The sequence below is a fragment of the Branchiostoma lanceolatum genome, chromosome 1 (genome assembly GCF_035083965.1).
Source record: "Branchiostoma lanceolatum isolate klBraLanc5 chromosome 1, klBraLanc5.hap2, whole genome shotgun sequence".
Taxonomy (NCBI): Eukaryota; Metazoa; Chordata; class Leptocardii; order Amphioxiformes; family Branchiostomatidae; genus Branchiostoma; species Branchiostoma lanceolatum.
This window is the reverse complement of record NC_089722.1, coordinates 21601879-21620956: the sequence shown is the minus strand read 5'-3', so window position 1 is coordinate 21620956 and position 19078 is coordinate 21601879. Positions and strand designations below refer to the sequence as shown.

At 40.9% G+C, this 19078-nt stretch overlaps 1 protein-coding gene and 1 long non-coding RNA gene across 3 annotated transcripts in view; both read left to right on the top strand.

Annotated features, from left to right (window-relative positions):
- Positions 1 to 24: 24 nt before the first annotated feature.
- Positions 25 to 19078, top strand: part of LOC136441333 (serine/threonine-protein kinase NLK-like) — a 32728-nt gene continuing 13674 nt past the window's right edge. The window contains exons 1-3 of one of the 2 annotated variants that reach the window (XM_066437582.1): positions 25 to 423; positions 12425 to 12554; positions 14296 to 14351. In XM_066437582.1, the coding sequence (XP_066293679.1) occupies positions 236 to 423; positions 12425 to 12554; positions 14296 to 14351 (374 nt within the window). In that variant the 5' untranslated portion in view covers positions 25 to 235. The remainder of the gene's footprint in view (positions 424 to 12424; positions 12555 to 14295; positions 14352 to 19078) is intronic. The other variant, XM_066437573.1, reaches the window with a different exon arrangement.
- Positions 15299 to 18015, top strand: LOC136441385 (uncharacterized). Its single transcript, XR_010756876.1, has 4 exons — positions 15299 to 15584; positions 16172 to 16420; positions 16531 to 16592; positions 16713 to 18015. It is a non-coding gene; the product is annotated as an uncharacterized lncRNA (long non-coding RNA).

The following is a 19078-nucleotide window of genomic DNA, read 5'->3' as shown; positions in this document are numbered from 1 at the left end:
GCGGGTGATATCACGTGGTGCGGCCGGGCTATCACAGCTGAAGCGCCGCCCGTGTCGAGCGCGTGGTGCGTCCGTGTGGAGCCGGTAGCCCGCACGGTAACAGGGCCCGAACGGAGCCCTAAAACATTCATTCCTCCCCTTGAGAACTTATGGAGAGAGTGTTGTGTACCATGGAGCAGTGCTGAGTTGACGTGTGGTGGTGAGAGGCCACGCTGGGTGCCGAGAGAGTGGGCTCATGGCGGTTTGTCGTGGGCAGATGGCGGCGTTCCACGGGATGGGGCCCGGGGCCTCGGCGCCGCCTCAGCCGGCGTTTTTCCCTACGGCCGCGGCGGCTTCCGCTGCGCAGGGACATGGCCAGCCTCGAGGCCAGGCCGACGTCGAACCCGACCGGCCGATCGGATATGGAGCCTTTGGTGTGGTTTGGTAAGTTTTGTCCCGACTTCTCAGCTCGGCTTGAGCTCGGTCTGCACCACCCCAAATTGTTACATGTCAGCTGAAGAATTCATGTTACAAATTTCGGCTAGCTCTTCGCAAGCTTCACGTACACCTCGCCATCAGATAATATCACGCAGATGTGTTTTTCTGCACTGTATGTTTATGATTTGTGTGCATGCTAGATCAGAATCCGGGTCCACGTCTCTGCTAGTTTTTTCTTTGTTTGTATCGTCAATATGCAACTGGAAGTATGTAGCTTTCTACGCTGGCCATTTAAATTCAAAACTTCGATGGTGGTGTGGCGAAGTTAACAGCAATGCGCATGTATGCAATTTTCTAGGCATGGAGTCCTTTGCAAGCCTTTTCTGGCTCTTCTAGCTCCAAAAACCATGCCCAGACAGGGAAACGCTACATTTGCAGGGGAACAGAGCTTGGCGGTGTGCATTTCCTTTTGTTCAGCAACGCCTATTGTTCCCCCTGGACCGTTCACTGGCCATGCGCTTTGTTGATGGTGTGAAAATATATTGCCCCAACAAAAAACGAACCAACCCGCGAAACTATCCAAGTTTTTATTTTTCCAATCATTCAAATCTTGTTGCTCGAAGCAGATGAATTATCACATTTCTAAAAGTTTGATATTTGGATAAGTATTTCTGTATGTTTGGCTGACCCTTCTGGCTGGATCGTTTGGATTGGTCTAGATTGGTCCTGAGCCTTTGCCCCCTTGTTGTCCAGGGGCAGCCCTAATGCCTAGCTTGGGCAGCCGGCATATTTCAGCACTTGGAGAGGGATCTGCAGCCATTTGCATTCATTTTCCTGCATGAGCAGCCTCCGTGTCCTGTTAGGCCCAGCTGCCATGAAGTAAACCAGGGGACATTGGGGGAAATCAGATGGGAACTGCACACAACAGCCATCAATTGTCCAATTTTCAATGGGTATTAGATTATGCAGCGACACAGCTGGGGGGACTACTTATCACAATTTTCACAGGCCTGAGAAAAATGTTTGCACCACATCGTCTACTTTGCAAATTAAAATCAGCCACATATGTACTTGGTTTATGTCAAATCTATTACATCATCATGATCATGAAACATCCTGACTCGACCCAGCCATAAAAGGATAGTGCATGCATGAAAGGTGGAAAAGGAAAAGGAAGTGTGCAACTCACGAGCAAGGCTATGTGGGAAGTAGGGAGTTTGAACACTCATTGTTTGATTTGCCTGGTCAAGGTACCTGGGGATTGAGACATCACCCTTTCCTGTTGCTGTTGAGAACATTGTTTGATCTCTGGAGTCTTTGTTTACAAATGTAGAAAAAAACAGTTGTGGCATAAAAATAATTTGAACATGAAAGAGGAAATTATGAAGGTTGCCTCTCACCATAACTTTCATAAAGCACATTAGGAGTTTAGTGCAAATTTAAACACATTAGAATGAAGCTTGGTCAGTGTGGATTTTGGAGCCATGGCCTCCTTCCGGGCAAGTCTTTTCCTTTGTGTACCTAGGGAAATCTTGTCATAAAGGCCTGGTGTTGTAAAGACCCAACACTTGAGGGAAACCAGGCTTCTTCACATTGATCCACATTTGGGAGAAACATGCCCATTGCCAGTGCATTTTTATGAGCAGATTTGTTTCATGGCCAGACTGTCCTTCAGACTTATATACTTCAAACAGTTTCAAAGGACAGGGTTTTGTTTGCTGGACACACTTACTCAGGGTCACTGGTACACTGGCAGGGATGGTAGTCTGGTTCATTGCCTATCTTCAAATGTCTAGCAAAAAGGTATAGATACCCTGTATATAAAGCCCATGTTTTTGTCTATGTGAATTCAACAGTACTTAGAAAAATATATGTTTATAACTTGCAGCCCCCCTCCCTCATGGTCATATACAAGCTTGATTTACCTCCTGACATGTTGGATTGGCTAGCAGGACCATTTTACAGTTTGTGGTGCCTGTCTGTATGCCACACTTTAATACAAGTAACAAGACACATTTCCAACTCCTGTTAGGCTTGGGATTAAAGATCATCAAACTGTTGGATAGAATAAAGGTATCAGGCATTTCTGCTTTCAGTGTCTTGCACAGGAGAAACAATGTTTTGCTAGCGGCGGGATAATTATAGGCACAAACTGTGACAAAGGGTAGTCCTGACCCTGGTGCCACACGGTTTGGCGAGCTATGGCAGCCCACAGGTCTGGTAGCTCACAACTATTCCACGCATGCAAGGTCATGTCCACTCCAAGTATGTCCAGCTAGGCGTGGTTTTTATGTCTTGTTTTAAAGGCTTCTTGTAAGTTTTGTTATGAGATGATTCAATATATGGTAGCCTTCTACTAAAATCCTCAATCTGTGACATTCACAACTTGCACATTCTTGTTTGCAAGATAGATGAAATCAAAAAGGTTGTGTATGGTTAGCCCCAAATCCCAACACTCTCTGAGTCTCTTGTTTCTCTGTTTACCATCTGTCAAAGGGCTCTTTTCTCCCTGCTGGGTAAAAATGAACCCGTTGTAACCAGCATGTTTTCAAGTACAGGCATAATATTAATAAAGGTGGGGAGATTACATTTGCTTCTGGTCCCTTGATTGATTCACATTTTCCCTCCTACCCATTTACATTAGCAATATTGGCCTTGGGTGCTGATTAGTCTAATGACTCTTAGCTCGGTTGTTTCCATGATGGGCAGAGATTTCTTAGCAATTTTTTATCCACTAAAATAAACCAATCCCCTTGGTCTGTGTTCTTGTTGGTCAAAGCAGTTTGTCATTGATCCATCTATGCTTTCATATTATGAATGTGACAGAAGGAGGGAGGGGGTTGGCTATGGAAAGGTTGGTATCTTTTTCATCTTGACATGTAACAGGTCTGGTACATTCTTCAATTTCTCATCTCTGGTCCATCATGGATGAGATACCATCAGTTTGGCACGCTGGTACTGTAGATTGATTTATTTTCGCAGTGGTTTCATTTCATGGTAGGAGGGAAAATGTTTGTTTTTATGCAGTGTTTTAAATTTGTTGTTGAAACAATTCTGTAAGATAGTAGTAATTCATTAGAAACGCATATTCGCTGTGTTGTGAAATCACAGCAAAAACTGCAAAAATAAAACCACAGCAAAAGTTTCTAGATTTGCAGCATTATATTATGGGAGCACACCAGTGGAAAATGCAGAAATGGTAGCGGGAGTTCATTTTCCCTTCAGGATGGTTTGATTGGAGTTATGTGTTTCTGCTTGCTTGATTTAAATTAAAGATTAAGAGGATGGGAAAACAGTCCTCTTTCTGCTCATCACAAGCAGGTTTTTGTATTACTCAGTAGCTTGGTAAGTAAGGGTTTACTATGCATTTTCGTTAGCTCAAGCAGACTAGTTTAACAATGTAGGACCTCAGGCTAATTCTTTGAAACTCTTGAAATGATTCTAAGCATCACTGTTGCAGTTCTCACTGTTTTCTGAGAGCTTTACTTTGATAGAATCATTAATGAACTAAAGCTGTTTAGATTACATAACATAGATATAAATACCTGAAAAAAGTAAATAACGGTGGTTGACCTTGGCCTTATTTAGGTACTTCTTCCTTGGTAGAAGGGGCCTTGAAGCACCAGCCTGGATATAGGATAATCACTCTGTGTTGATGTGAAGGGAAGGACAGGGTATATAATGTAATGTACAGTAGGAACATGTGGAAATTTAGTCCTTGGACAAGTGTGGATTTGGTCAACTTTGCATATAACTTAGATTACGAGATACTCCTGGTTTTAGTCCAGGGTCAATGACTCAATCAGGGCTCAGTGTCCAGGACCTGTCCCGGGACGGAAATTTGCTTTTTGGGATGAACAACCATTTTCACCCCGTCCATCCCTAAAATCTGACATGCACCAAAATAAGATTCAGGGACAGGATGAAAACTTAATCATTCCAAGAAAATGGATGTTGGAATCTGAAGAAAAAAATATTAAAGTTCTATTGCTTTGTCTAGCTAGTTTAGCTCAGATGTCCTATCGTCTGTCCAAGCTGTGTCCCCATCAGCTAAGATGACTCAGTTCCAGGAGATGACTAATAGATTTTAGGAAGATTTCCAACATGGTACTTCTGCTCCCATGATCGGATGAAAGGAATGTACCATTATTGAGTAGAAGTGGGGGTTGGGCTAAGTTAAGATTTATGTGGAGTGTCGTGGACGACTATATTTAACTTTATGAAAACAATAATCAAGGTGTACGGTAGATAACTTGTACAGTTCTGGTGCAAGAAAAAAGGTGATGGTTTCCCCTGTATGATAAATGAACACTTTTGTCTCTGATGTGATATAGCAACACAGTGTTTGTGATAACATTTGTGTGGCCACATTCTTAAGTTCTTTGTCACAGCTTCCATCGTCACTTGACAGCCCGCCAAAGACATGTGACCATACTATGTACAGGGTTAGCCTTGACTTTTTTTAGCCTAATCCTGGCTGCAAATGTCATTAACAATGGAAAGAGGCAAGATATATAAGCAGAGCAGACACAAAAGATAACCCTGACCATGTCTGGGACAAGGTGTTGCATCTAGTTCAGCTTTCTGTTTTTTCCCCAGATATTTGGAATGGTAAATTGTCTTTGTGAAAGTGCCATAGGTGAAAAGAAAATAATAGAGCAGGGAGCAACAATCACACTTATTTTGAGCCATTATAAGAAAAAAGTATTGCAGACAAAAAGAGTCGAATGATTATATCATGCCAACAGACACCACCCTCAAATGGTATGTCCCCCAATGATAGTCAATAATAATAATGCATCAATTTTCGCTCAGAAGATTTTCCTCCAGGGCCGCATTGTTTATTAGGCAATCTTCCCCAGCACAGAATCTACCATCTCAGACAAAATTTTCCTCAGAAAAGTATCTGAGGTCTACATTGGTGGTCTTACCTCAGACTTTTGCACATGGCGTCCCTAGTCAGAACAAATACACTAAGGTGATTATAAGAGGGATCAACCTTTCTACACAGGAAGGACAGGCTGTGCAGGCTGGATTAAATAACAGTTCAAGTACACAGTCCGCTCTACATCCTCGTTTGGTAGATATCAGCATTCCTTCAAGCATTGTCTAAAATGTTGAAAAAAGAAGAGGTTCGAAGATGAAATTTAAACAATAGAATGTACAATGTTATGTTTCAATGTCAATTTTCCCTTAGGTCTATTCCTCGTCAATTTCTTTTCTCGTTAATTTTTCTTGGTTCACATCCATTGAATGATTCAAGAAAAGTACTGAGAGAATGTCTCTGCTTTAAACGTAGCTTGTAAATACATTTCATATTGTTGAAGTAAGAAACAAAGAATTTGTATGGATAGGCAGAAGAAAAGGAATTAGCCTAGAATATCCCTTGGCAGAAACTTTATACTGTTGGAAAGAGCAAGAGGGAGTAAAATAAACAGATTATCAGGATAAAGGGTTACTGGATAGAGGATACATGCAGCAGGACAATAAGTTGCTTTATTTGATTCTTGTTCGCATGTAAACACCTTCTTGAGTAGGGACTAGCATAATTGCCCGTAGATCTCGATTTTAAAGTCAGGAAAAACAGTAGGTGGACGAAAGGAAAACTTAAAGAGTCGGCACTTATAATCTCAAGGTATCTCAACCCCACCAGGTTGGCACTGGGCTCAGTTCAAGGTCTCTTCACCTGACACCTGAATGATGTCAGTTATAACCCTGACAGGCTACAGGGACAACATCTATCTGCTGATGTGATTTGGAATTTTTCCTCTCTCACTGGTCAATGAAAGATCAGCACAGTGACTGTTATATACATTTCGAAAAAGGAAAATTGCTATATTATGTGGATATCTTAATCTCAACCTGGAATTTAAATGTATTCTGATTTTGATTAGTGAGTACAAAAGCTCTTTTCCCTCTCAAGAAAACAACCTTGTTAGTTGCTTATCCCCTTAGCTTCAGGCTCTCTTAGTGGTTTATCAGCTTTCAATGAAAAGCGTTATGTATTCCTGGCAGTTTATGGTACAATTTAAGCACAAGATATGTCTCATGAACATGAGATGAGGAAATTGTATTCCATCTTTATTATTTTTACATCTAGCCAGGGTATTCAACCATCAGAGATGTCTTTCTAAGTTGTGTTTGCTTACTGTTGGTTTTTCACACAGAGGTTGTACATCAATACCCTTCCTTTTATAATCAGTCAGAAACGTATTGTTTTCACCTTCGGGTTGACCACAAGTTTTGAATACTATCACACAACAGGAAATCATGCACGATGTTACACATATTTGCTTCTGCCTACTCCCATAGTAAGATGAAACCGGAGACGTGTGATTTTCGTCTCACAATGGTAAGGGAAAACCACTTGAGTCCATGGTTACATAGCTGGCATAGTTGACAGAGTTCAAACAACGAGTTGTAAATTTAAACTTTTGTTCTACCAGATTTGCTGAAATGCTGGTAGGACAAGAGCTTTTCATGTTGCTGTAGCTGAAACATATGTTATTGTTGCCAGGTATTTTATGCTAGGTATGAGTAACTGAAAGGCAATTTGGTACGTTTCTTTGTGTAACCACTTAAACCAATGATATTATTTACCTGGTGTGGGGCTAAGTCATTATTAATGTTTTCATTTTAGTAAAAACATTCAGACCTAGTATACTGTAGATGTTTACTTTTTATTGTGAGATAGAAAAAGCCTATGAAAAGTGTAAGGCCAATATTAACATACAGTCAAACCTGCCCAAGGCGACCACCCGGCGGACCGAGCAAAAACGGTCGCGATGGACAGGTGGTCGCCATGAAGAGGATTCTACTCACATGTTTCCAGGTCGAGGTTTTCAAATACAGTACGTAAATGGATGGAAAATTATGTGAATTTAGACAGCATGACCCCCACCAGGTTCAATTCTAATTGACAGGAAGATCCTAAAAAAATTGCATTTTCCGTTATCGATGTAATAATTGTATACCGCTACATAGTGTACAAATTTTCGTCATAATTTTTACTACAAAACCATGGTTGCCTCGATGATCTCGCAGCGCCCTCCCACATTCACATGTTACATTAAATAGTACACACACACACGCACATCATCGAAGTTTTAAGGACTAAGACAGATCCCTAGAAAACGCCTGCTGGTCCCAGCCTTTTTTGGGGCGCCGACCACTGGATGAAAAGGTCAAAAAGTTTTCGATCTGACAACTAAAGATGAAAACGGAACGGTGTAATTTCGTCGCGCCGCGCCGCCATTAGCTCTGTGCGACCGCATCGAAAGGTAAGTCAGTGCAGCAGAACGCACAGCGTCCAATAAAAGTTTGTGAGATTCATGGGAATAAAAAGAAAATAAGAATTTTAATTTTCACCAATAACTAGAGTATTCGTAAATGTTCATACACAAAAGCATCGTGTTTTAGAAAAGTCAGCGCTACGCCAAATCTGGGCCGCCCCAAATCCAAGATGGCGTCGGGACCAAGGAACAGCATTTCTCGCCCGATGTTTTGCCCACCGCGAAGTCATTTTTCGGCGGAATTTAGCAAGACATAGACACATTTTTGTTGAAAATACAAGAAATAGATAGTAATTTCTGTGAAATCTGCCTTTTGACGTCATGCACTACGTATTCGTTTTGAAAATTGAGTTTAAACGGAACTGAGTTTGCGTTAAACTAAAATTTATGATAGGCACAACAACATCACAAACATTTGTCTTTACAATGTTTATAGGGGGAACGTTTTATTAAAACACTTCATGGAGGAATCGATGCTATAACATTGCTATTCCATATATTTTTGTCCTTATTTTTGTCCTTTACAGTCTTGAAAACATTTCCTTGAAATCCGACAGCAAAATGATCTGATGTCACCACACGCTTAAAAATTAGGCGGCCGCCATGGGCAGGGATTGTGCTCTGTGCGGTCCCAATTCGTGGCGGTCGCAGTCGCGTTGGACGGGTGGTCGCCTTGGGCAGGCAGCTTAATGCTTGTGCCTATGGGGAAAATTCTCGGGACCGAGAAAAAGCGGTCGCCATGGCCAGGTGGTCGCGTTGAAAAGGTGGTCGCCTAGGCAGGTTTGACTGTATCAAAAAGGGGAAGTTCATCCAATCTCTAATGACTGAACTACTCAAGCAATACCAATGTTAATAGGAGAGGCTAACCAGATAGCCAGTCAATGGATACAGAACTGAAGCAACAAGATATGACGATGAATGTTGATATACTTGCAGTATTCTACATGCCCTGGCATGAGTTACTGTCCGTAACTTGTAGTGTAGATCTTCTTGTGGTCTCACCACGCCAGGTATTTCCTCTGTCATTGGGGATTCCCTCTGTAAAGCCTGTATTATAGTGTATAGTAGCAAGAATCTCTTAAAATTTAGGAACAAAGAGTTTTCAACCTCACCAGTCCCATGGGAGGTAAACAGACCTGACAGGGAAAGATGCTGTACTTAAAATTTGCCCCTGGGCTGGTCTCTGGTCTCTGAAGTCAAAGCACTAGAAAGGACACAAGTACCGAGGCCCTTCCTTGTAAGTTCTTTGGATATTGGAGTTTCCAAGAGAAGACAACATCAGGAGCAATCATTCAGTGGGTTAGATGGTTTTATGATGTGTGCTGGTTCAGTCATACCAGATATGCACTAATGCTTGAAGGCAACTTGCTGAAAGAAAATATAATTTTAGGTATCATTGATTTGCCTCTGAAATACACTGGTGTGGATCAAACTCTTGCATAAGTGATTTTTTTGTTAACAGGCAAAATAGAAATATTTCAGTTTTACTAAAAACCTGACAGGTCTCTGTTGAAAAAATGATTTCCTTGGAAACAACATCTCCAGTGAACAGAGGCAATAAAAGTCATGTAACTGTGGCTGTGCTGTTTTCAAGCAGGCCTGGTTTTGTATTGATGTACATACTACTGATGGCCGTGCATGCATAATGGCCTAATGGCTGAATTGCCACCAGGAGAGTCCAGACGTGGGGTCAGAGGGCACTGCCCCTGTGCCCTTGTCGACCCCAGTTCTTACTGTCTGTGAAAGGCTGGCATCTGTGCCCAGCATCAGGACCCAGCATCTATCCTAGTATGTTCATAAACACTACTGTCACCATCTAGAGACAGATATGTACTGGAGCTTAGCTGTAGGGTCATGATCTGTATCTGTATCTATATAGCCGGTATAACCGCCATTAGGCGTAACACACCAGCTTCGCAGGCACGCGGCGCGCAGCAGCTGGTCATATTACACCGAACGGTCTGTTTATTAATATCATCTGTATCATTGGCCACACCCATGTGATTTCTTGGGTCTCTGATTTTTTTTAAACGATTGGAATATCAATATAAAAACAGGCTCTTAGGGGAAAGTGTGTACTTTGGTACACACAGTTTTAGGGAGTGAACAGAGTCAGGTGCCAGTTTTCCTCTCAACTCTCTGATATTCTCCAACTGACAATAACATTTTACACAAAAATGTCAGAGAACCGAGGAATCATATTGGTTTGGCCTTAGAGTCAGGCATTGTAATGCAATGTCACCAACCTTTGTACGTTGCCAACCGTCTTTTTGCGTTACCGGGTATACTTGATCGAGTAGTTGTGATGTTTGATGTCATTCCTGTACAAAATATTTGATTTGTGTCAATCTCTGCTGATATTGTCTGGACCAGCACCTGTTCTTCAAAAGGGTTTAATGTCTGGCCACTAGATTCCGAGTGTAGGGAATAAGGCCCAGATCCAGTGGCCAGGCATGAAACCCTTTTCGTTCCCTTAATTGGAGTCCAAGTACCCAACCACTTATATATCACAGCCCATATCAGAATACGTAGCACTTTTAGCAGAGGCCCTATGAATAATTTTGGTAACAAGATGTCTAAAGACAGCATCTTGTTACTACATAACAACAGATTGGATGTAAAGTATGCCAACTGTAACAAAACCAGGCTAGCTTTCAATAGAATGTCCTTGTCGCCTTCAAAATATGGTCCTTCTGCAAATGTGTGACCATGAAAATATTGACAGGGAAAAAAACAAGAATGAATCTCCTCATGCAGAAAATTGTTTGAGATTGGATACTTATTGTTGTCCCATTTTGAAGGACTTGTTGGTTGGAGAAGGCACAGTGCATGTGTTACTTATGACTCACAGTCACAGTGTATTTTTCCTGGGTCATATGTATGTTGAGAGGACAAATTCTTTGTCTCCAGGGCAAAGTAGCTTGTCTGGACAACACTGTCCAATGTAAATATACCCATACTAGTGTATAATAAATTGATATGCTAGAAAAGAACATCAAATGTAGTGCAGGTTTTTGCTAATTGAATTTCTTTCTGCAACGTGACATGATACTGACATTATCTTTTAATACTAGCTTTTAAATGACATTTTCTAACTGTGTAATGATGCCGAATATTCTATTCATAAATGAATATCATACTTTTCTATGCCTAGCGTCAAAACATTTTATTCATTTAGGCTTCATATTGAATACCCTGTGTGATATACAGTATCTTGTAGACTGGCAGAAAATCTTGGTCCGCATGTTTTAAGGCCTGTTTGCACTATTTTGAAACTGCCTATTTTGCAGAGGTTGTACCCAGAAAATTTCGTCTGTTTGTTGGGTCAGCTGTTCTGCCCTGGTGTCGTTGACAGCACTTCTGACGCACTTCGGGTCATGTGATCAGAGAGTTGTGACATCTGATCTGGTATTTGGAAAGACAAATAAAACGTTGTAAATACTCACTGCATGTTTTTGTTTTCCTTTATTGTTTATGTCCCATTCCTATAAAAGCAGATCTTATGTGTCTACACGTATGTAATGAGCATGGTCTTCTGTACCAAGGTCAAATGGCAGAGGGTAGAATAGGAGAATGTCACTGTTTACTTTTATCCAGAATACCAGCTGCATGGCTGTATCGAAAGTGACAACCATGTTCACAGCATTCACATCAGGGCCCCCATATTGTCAGCTCGTCTGTCAAAAAGGCTTTGGTGAATATTTCAAGTTTTTAAGAACTTGGTTGTTTCATGCATAGTCCCTATACTGGTCAATTTTCTTGGCGTGATGGTGGCCTCTTTATGCCACTTTGACGCTTGGAGGTGAACTGATCTGATATATTCATAATTGATAATAACAAATGCACCCAGAAATGTGTACTGATGTTTACCTTGAATTCAAAATAAACTGTTGAATTTTCTAGGTATCTGTAAGAGAGGTCTAAGATCTGTCATTGATCTTAGACCTCGGTCTGAATATTAAGAAGAGGATTTACACATTTAAAGTGGTCTCTATGGCATACAGGTGTAACAAGGTATTACAGCTGGATATAAGAGCTCAAGCTTTAATAGGCTTTAATAGGCAGCTTGAGAAAAGTTGGGCGTCAGTTGGGAGTCGTGTAAACGTCACATCTGTGAGAGACTTACAATGCCAGGCTTAGGCCTCATTGTTTGTGTCTAGCCGAAGTTCTATAACTGGGAAAACACCCTGCCTTTCTCCCCAAATCAGGCAATTCATATTGGGGTTTAATTGGGAAGAACTAGACAGCACATAAAGAACACAAGCCTCCAAGGCAGCCTAGTCTGATGGACTTCCCATTCAACCAATTTTATTTAGGATGATGACATAAAACTGGCAGTTCTGTGTACGGGAGAGCTTCAGGCATTAGCCTCAAGCATCAGACCTCTGCACTTAAAAGAACCCAACACACAATCAAGAGAAGAAGGGTCGACCCAGTGTACTTGGCAAAAAATGTGAGCCTTAGCAAAGCCACAATGTACCACCAGCTATGAAAAGCATCAAGCTTCACTCCAGTTGAGGATGACTGCTTTACCTTACAGCCTACCTTCTTTTATGTTTGGATTTAATTGGGAAGAGCTGGTTTGCACATAAAGAACATTAACCTACTTAAGGCATTCCCAAGTTCCCCAGTATCTAAAGATGTTAGTAATGTAATAGTCGTATAAGAATGTCTTTCACTCCTAATGATTATCTTTTCTTTCACCACTTCTACAGGTCTGTAACAGACCCTCGAGATGGAAAGCGAGTGGCCCTCAAGAAGATGCCCAATGTCTTCCAGAACCTAGTATCCTGTAAGCGTGTCTTCAGGGAACTTAGAATGCTCTGCTTCTTCAAGCACGACAATGTAAGTAGTCATTGTTTTCAACTGAAAACTTCAAGCCTATGTTGTATGAATGTTTGTTATACTGAGCAGCCCACTAAAATTACATGAACTTCAAGGTGTTCTTTAGGAGATACCGTAAGTAAAGAGAGACTCTGACATAAGCTTCATCTCAGTGTTAGTCGAACGCCTCTGCCATCTCTACCTTTGGAATACAAAATCAGAAAGTCCTGCAGAATTCATGATAGGCAACTTTTTGCCTTTGCCTGTCTTCTGTCCTCAATTCACCCTATACATTTTGAAAAATTGTTACCTTCACAGGCATCTGCCTTATTGTCCTTTTTTTATGTGTATATAAATCTCATTCACTCCATTTTCATGTCTTTCCACATTTTTATTCTCTTCGCATATGAGTAACCTCCATTGACATAAATCAGCCGGGTTACATAAATCCGCCACTTTGAAAAACAGTGGGTTTGAGAGATTCTCTAGTGTAGCACCCCCCAGGTATGCACACTTTAGATATACAGGAGTACATTATACTGGGGGACGTTGGGTTGGAGATCTGTTTGGGCATTATCTTTTCAGAGTGGCAGAATTATGTACCCTGGTTGAATTATGTTAGTAGATGTTAATAATGGAACAGTTTATCCTCCTTTTTCATCATCCCTTTGCAGCACATTTATGACTGAAATATAAGTCTTGTGAGTGTGTGAATGATTGCTTCCTGTATATTATCTACTTAGTTCGCTCTCTGGCGCAGCAACACTGAAAGGAAAATGAACTAAAAATTTCACCTGCTGTTTTTGTATTAGGACTAGGACTTATCTGTCATATTAGTAAAGCTTATAAGCTGTTCTGTTGTAGACATAATTTGATTGCCAGAGCCTGTAAGGGCCTCTTTACACCTACAGCATTTTAGAGTCGTGCGATCATCGTCGTGGGCGACGTCGCCGGCGACGGTATTTTTTGGCCGTCTAAAGACGATCAAAACAATCGTACGACGGCAATAAACGGGAAATCCTCGAAATGTCGTGCGACCACCTCGGACCCAGTCGCACGACGTTCAGCGGGGGGGCCTGTGGCTGTGTTTTTCTCGTCTAAAGAAGAATCGTCGCCGGCGACGGAAGTGGGTGATATGCTAATAAGCCTACAGCGTGCTGTTTCCTGTCCGGGAAGGAAAGTTTCTATCGTTTTCTTTGTAAATATGCATGCAGTTAGCAATGGAAATATGTTTTTCTCATCCGAAACCGGTTACTAGTATTCCGGCGCGACGCCCTGCTACCAGTGGCTACTTCTCTAGTATGCCCCTATTCCTCGATCCCCGGGACATCCCCGGCGGCGGCCACGAACTCGGGTTAAATCCCGTCCGTCTCTGTACCAGCCTCAATCTCTTTCTTTGTTAAGCACCGTTCTCAACGTCTCATCTGCAGGGCAACAGTTGTTGCAAAGTCAGTAAAAGCTTCATCTTTTGACGAAAACAAGCGGTTCCCCCGCCATTTTGAATTTGAGCGCAAGAGTTCACTTTGAGTCACACGCCCACATCAATGGAATTCTGCGCCGCGGGGGTCCCATGATATTTCCTGACCGTGTGTCTAAAGAAAACCGTCGCCTACGACGATGATCGTACGACCTTATAACATTGTAGGTCTAAAGTGCGCCTAAGCTGTTACTCTGAGAGGCACTCATACATCTTCATGTGAATGACTAACATCATGATACCCTAAGCGATATTTTCTACTTCTGTTGTGTTTTTTTGCTACAGGTCTTGTCAGCACTGGACATCTTGCAACCTCCTCCTGTTAACTTCTTTGAAGAAATGTATCCTTTTTGCACCTGTCTTTGAGAAGCCATAATTATACTATAAATCTTGATCATTCATAGTTGCTAATTTTCATAGTTTTTGCAGTGACCTGGCTAGCAATACACTGCGAATCCATGATATGTCTATCTTGGATAATTACCGTACCACAGAACCGTTTCAACTGCAAATTTTAGACGCCGCAGAAGCACTATTTTCCCTCAATGAAAGACAATTCCTGAATATACAGTATTGTTTTATGTTGTGTTGACTACAAGGAGTTTTCAAAACTGGAAAGGTCCCAACATTTGGATGGTGACTAATTTTTTTTAGTTGGACAAACACAGACGAGGAAGGTATATAAATTTACAGCATTGTTATATGTTGTTTTGACTGCAAGTTTTGAAAACTGAAAAGGATCTGGATCATGACTTTTTTTTAAGTTGGACAAACAGATGAGGAGATATGTTAACCAAGCATGTAAATTGGTGTGGCCTAATGGATGCTCCTAGTTGTGATTCACAGCAGGCCAGGCTGACAGTGAGTGATGGATGTCAGCCACCCTGGTAGGGAGGCCAAAGTGAAATGTTAACACCAGGGGCAGTTCCGCTACATCAATACTAAAAAATATCGAATTAATTTTAAAATCCAAAAACATGGTATGAAAGAACGTAAAAAGTTCTATAACTCTGCCAAGTTTGGTGAAGTATAACCCTCTACATAAAGTTTTATCGCAAATTGAAAACTGTACATAAGGCCGTTTTCACGCCGCTCGGGCCGTCCGCGTATTCAAAATGGCACCCGCGCTAATGTATTAAATCCTATACCCGTATTTCAGAGTGCGCGCGCCCGGAATGGGCCTGGATGTAATACTATTTTTGATAGGTCGTCGCTTCGCTGTCTAAAATCGCATAGCCAATCCACGACCAGCTTCTGAAAGCTAGCATTCAGAGGAAACCAACTTGCCCATGCGGGGATAGCGTGGTGCAGTGTAAGTTTGGTGCGTGCGGTGTAGAAAATAGGTCATTTTTCCACAAGTAGTAGCACAAAATTCCGTAAAGATACACAGTTCCGCATAGAATGTACAGGTAGATAGTAATGTTGTCCACCTTTCTGTGGATTTTTATGACTTTTGAAGCAAGTATGTTCGTGCGATGGCCATCGGCGCGGCGAGTGTCTGCCGGAGGCACCCAGAAGACAACACTCAACCACCCGCCATTTTTTGCTGCTGTCCGGAACGCCGTAACTTTTGGGTGAGTTGTGGTCACGTAGTTGATTTTTTAACCCAAAGTACAATCAAAGCACGTGTATGTAGTTTATGGGAATTATATGGTAGGTTTTCTTTGTCTTATACCTCACAAATTGACGGCGAATTTAGAACATTTTCTTGTTGTGTTAGGTGGTGGGAGGGGGGCGCACGATGATTCTGATTAGAAATTCATGTTCCCCATTTTGCCTTCCTTCATTATCTTTGGGACTGTTCTGCATGTAGCATCCCGGTCTCGAACTAGCCACATATAGTGTACGTGATTCACTCCTAATTTTATTTATCTAGGTTTTAAATTCATTTGCTGACTGTGGTAGGGTAAGCAAGGAGGAAACCTCCTTGGGGTAAGTGATAACTTTGGCCTCACATTTTGGGAAATTATTTTGTTGTGTTCTTTACATGTGAGAAACACATTACTATATATTAGTACCCAATGGTTACCCTTCCAGGGTTCAAAATAAAACAAATTTCTCGTAAAGAATGACTTGATTGTTTGTAGGGCCTAAGTACCATGCATAAAATTCATTACATCTGTTCTAATAATTACTTCCTTCTGTAATTTATCCAATTTAGGCTTGAAGATGAATCCATTCCAAGGTCAAGGCGGACAAGGGGTACATCATCTCTCACAAAAAGGATGTCATCGAAATGTTTGCTACAAGTAAGCATGCATACACCGAGACACCTGTAAAAGGATCCAAGCCAGAACACATGTTTTTGTCTTGGATAAAGGGGATCACGGTCCTGAGGCTGAGAGCAGCGAATCCAGCGACGAGGAGTCACCTTTAGCTCAGCTTCAGTGACATTGTCCCGTACCGATAGGTGAGCTGAGTTAAATCACTTATTTTACTCAAGTTTGTACATTTTTATTAAGTATAAAATATTGTTTCTTTTATTGTTAAATATATCTTTTGTTTCTGTAACTCCTCCAGAGAGCAGCAATTCCAAGGACGAGGATACACCTCTAGCTCAGCTTCGTCTTCTGTAAGAAAAGGTGAACAAACTTATATGACACTATTCATTATTACTATGGTGCCTTTGCTTTGTACTGACTGTTATATGTATTGTATCTTTTTATAGCTCAATATGCAATTTCTTTCTGTATCTCCTGCAGAGAGCAGTGAATCCAGAGACGGGGATGCCTTTCGCTCAGTTTCGTCGTCCAAGAAGCGGCCGGCCCATGTCACATGACATGTTGCATTGTTCGGATTGGAGGGGGGCAGTTAAAAAAAAACATTTTCAAATATGATTTTCTCTTTTTCTGTATACAATAAGTTTATTTGTGTATGATGTTAGTAGACTATAGCATCATGGCACTCTGTGAGTGAAAATCTGAGCCTCCAGGGCCATTAGAAGTGCAATTTTGAGTTGGTCAAAAGTGGCTTGTGTTGCATTGTTTTGGTGGGGGGTGGGGGGTTGGGGCGGTTTATCCAAAATACCATTTTAAAGTGTTAATTTCTCAGGATATGTATAGAATATGTTTCTTTGTGCAGTATGTAAGTAGAATATAGCATCATGTCACACTGTGAGCGAAAATCTGAGCCTCCAGGACCATTAGAAGTGCAATTTTTAGTTGATCAAAAGTGGCTCATGTTGCATTGTTTGGGATGGGGAGGGGGGCATTTTATAAAAAGTGCCATCTTCAGGCATTCTTTTCTCAGGTTATATATTGCTTTGTCTTATTGTTGTCAAACACTTGTGACATGTATTATATAGTGACATTGTAATTGAAAAGTTGAAGTTCTAAATCTACTGGAAGTGGTGTTTTGAGTTGGCTGAAGTGGTTCATGTGTTACAATATTTCAGGAATCGGAACAAAATGTCATTTTCGATAAAGCTTATTTCTGGAAATGAACATGATATATAGCAAGTCTGCTTTGATTATGATAGCACTGATATAGGTTATGTTGTATTAGCCTTCTTGAGAGTGTTTGGGATGTGAAGCATGAGATAGAAGAGGACAAACATGTCAGAAAAGCATTTTTTGCGAAATTCGATATTTTCATAAATTTGCATAAATAACAAAAATCAAAAGGTGAATTTGAAATTTTTTAATCATTTCATGTGTTTGGTACTAAAAGGCATCTTTTGAGTCCAAAACCAGCTTTGTAGACCCAAAAATAAGAAATTTCATTTTTCCACCTCTGTTTTTGGCCTTAATTTGTGTTCGTTTTTAACCAATGTCACTAATTACAGGTACATTATATTAAGTATGACATGTCTGGCAAGGTCAGTCTTGTGTACATAGCATGACCCTACATGGTTTATTGCATATCTGCAAGAAGAAGCCTGTACAATACTTAGTTTTTAGATAATTGGGTTATTTAAACCTTACTTGTGAGCAATTTTTTCTGCATTTTTGAAGCAAAATATGTGATATTTCCCATTTTCAACATCAATAAAATAGTACTTCCCAACATCGCACGTCTCTGAAATTTTCAGTGGTTATTCACATTTGTAAGAGCTATGAACAGCATATAGACGAATTGTTTATGATGATTATATCTTTAAAAATGTGCCTTCAAAAATGCTTCCCAGGAACTTTTCACTTTGGCCTCCCTAACCCTGGGAATATGCCCAACTTGCCAGTCATAGAACTGACAGCTGCTATTGTGTGTGGAAACTAGTTAATTGTCTGTCATGATTGGTCCTTTCAACACTGTAATGGTACTGTGATTGTCTACATTATGAGTGGAGAATTTGCAGCCCTCTACCATAAGTATTTCTTTGAGTTTGTTATGCAAGTAAACAAGTGATTTTGGTTTAGTGTCTGACTGTCTGTAGGCATCTTGGCACATTGATTCAGGACCATCAAGACCAGGACTGTCTTCCGGGACAGAAATTTGCTTGTTGTGATTGAAAAATATTTTCCAACCAGCGCCTGTCAAAAAATTCTGAACTTCATGACATGAAATTAATGAAAATATATTTTCGTAACCTTGAAATTACAGATTTAACAATAGAGATATAAAAAAAATGAGCTTCCAAACAATGAGTGGGAAGGGAAAAAATTCAAGCCGAAAACAGCCCTGTTCAAGACAATATCTTTAACATGCTTTGTCTCTATTGTCTCTCACAGTTTGTCATCTTGAGTTTTCTATTTCCTTTCATAAACAACAAGTCATCATGACAATCTAGTTTTTAATAGACTGGTTGATATTCTATCTGTTGGATATAATAGATACAATTAGCTGTGACCTACTGTGCCTATTATAGTGATGGACCAGTAGTGTGTTGCAGACGTCTAGACTTGATCCTAAATCTATATCAACCAGACAAAAGTATGCAGAGTTACTTGTTACGTAGGTCATCTGGCCTCTTCCCCTGTTATCTGGTCCAGCTCTTTAAATCTTTTCAAAACTTCAGAAGTTTAAGTGTGCATGGTTGGCTGGTTAGTGACCCTGCTTTTGGACCATATAATTTCTAGTTCAAGCCCAGCATGACCCTGGAAGAGGTTGGGACCGTTTGGTGCAGTTTCCA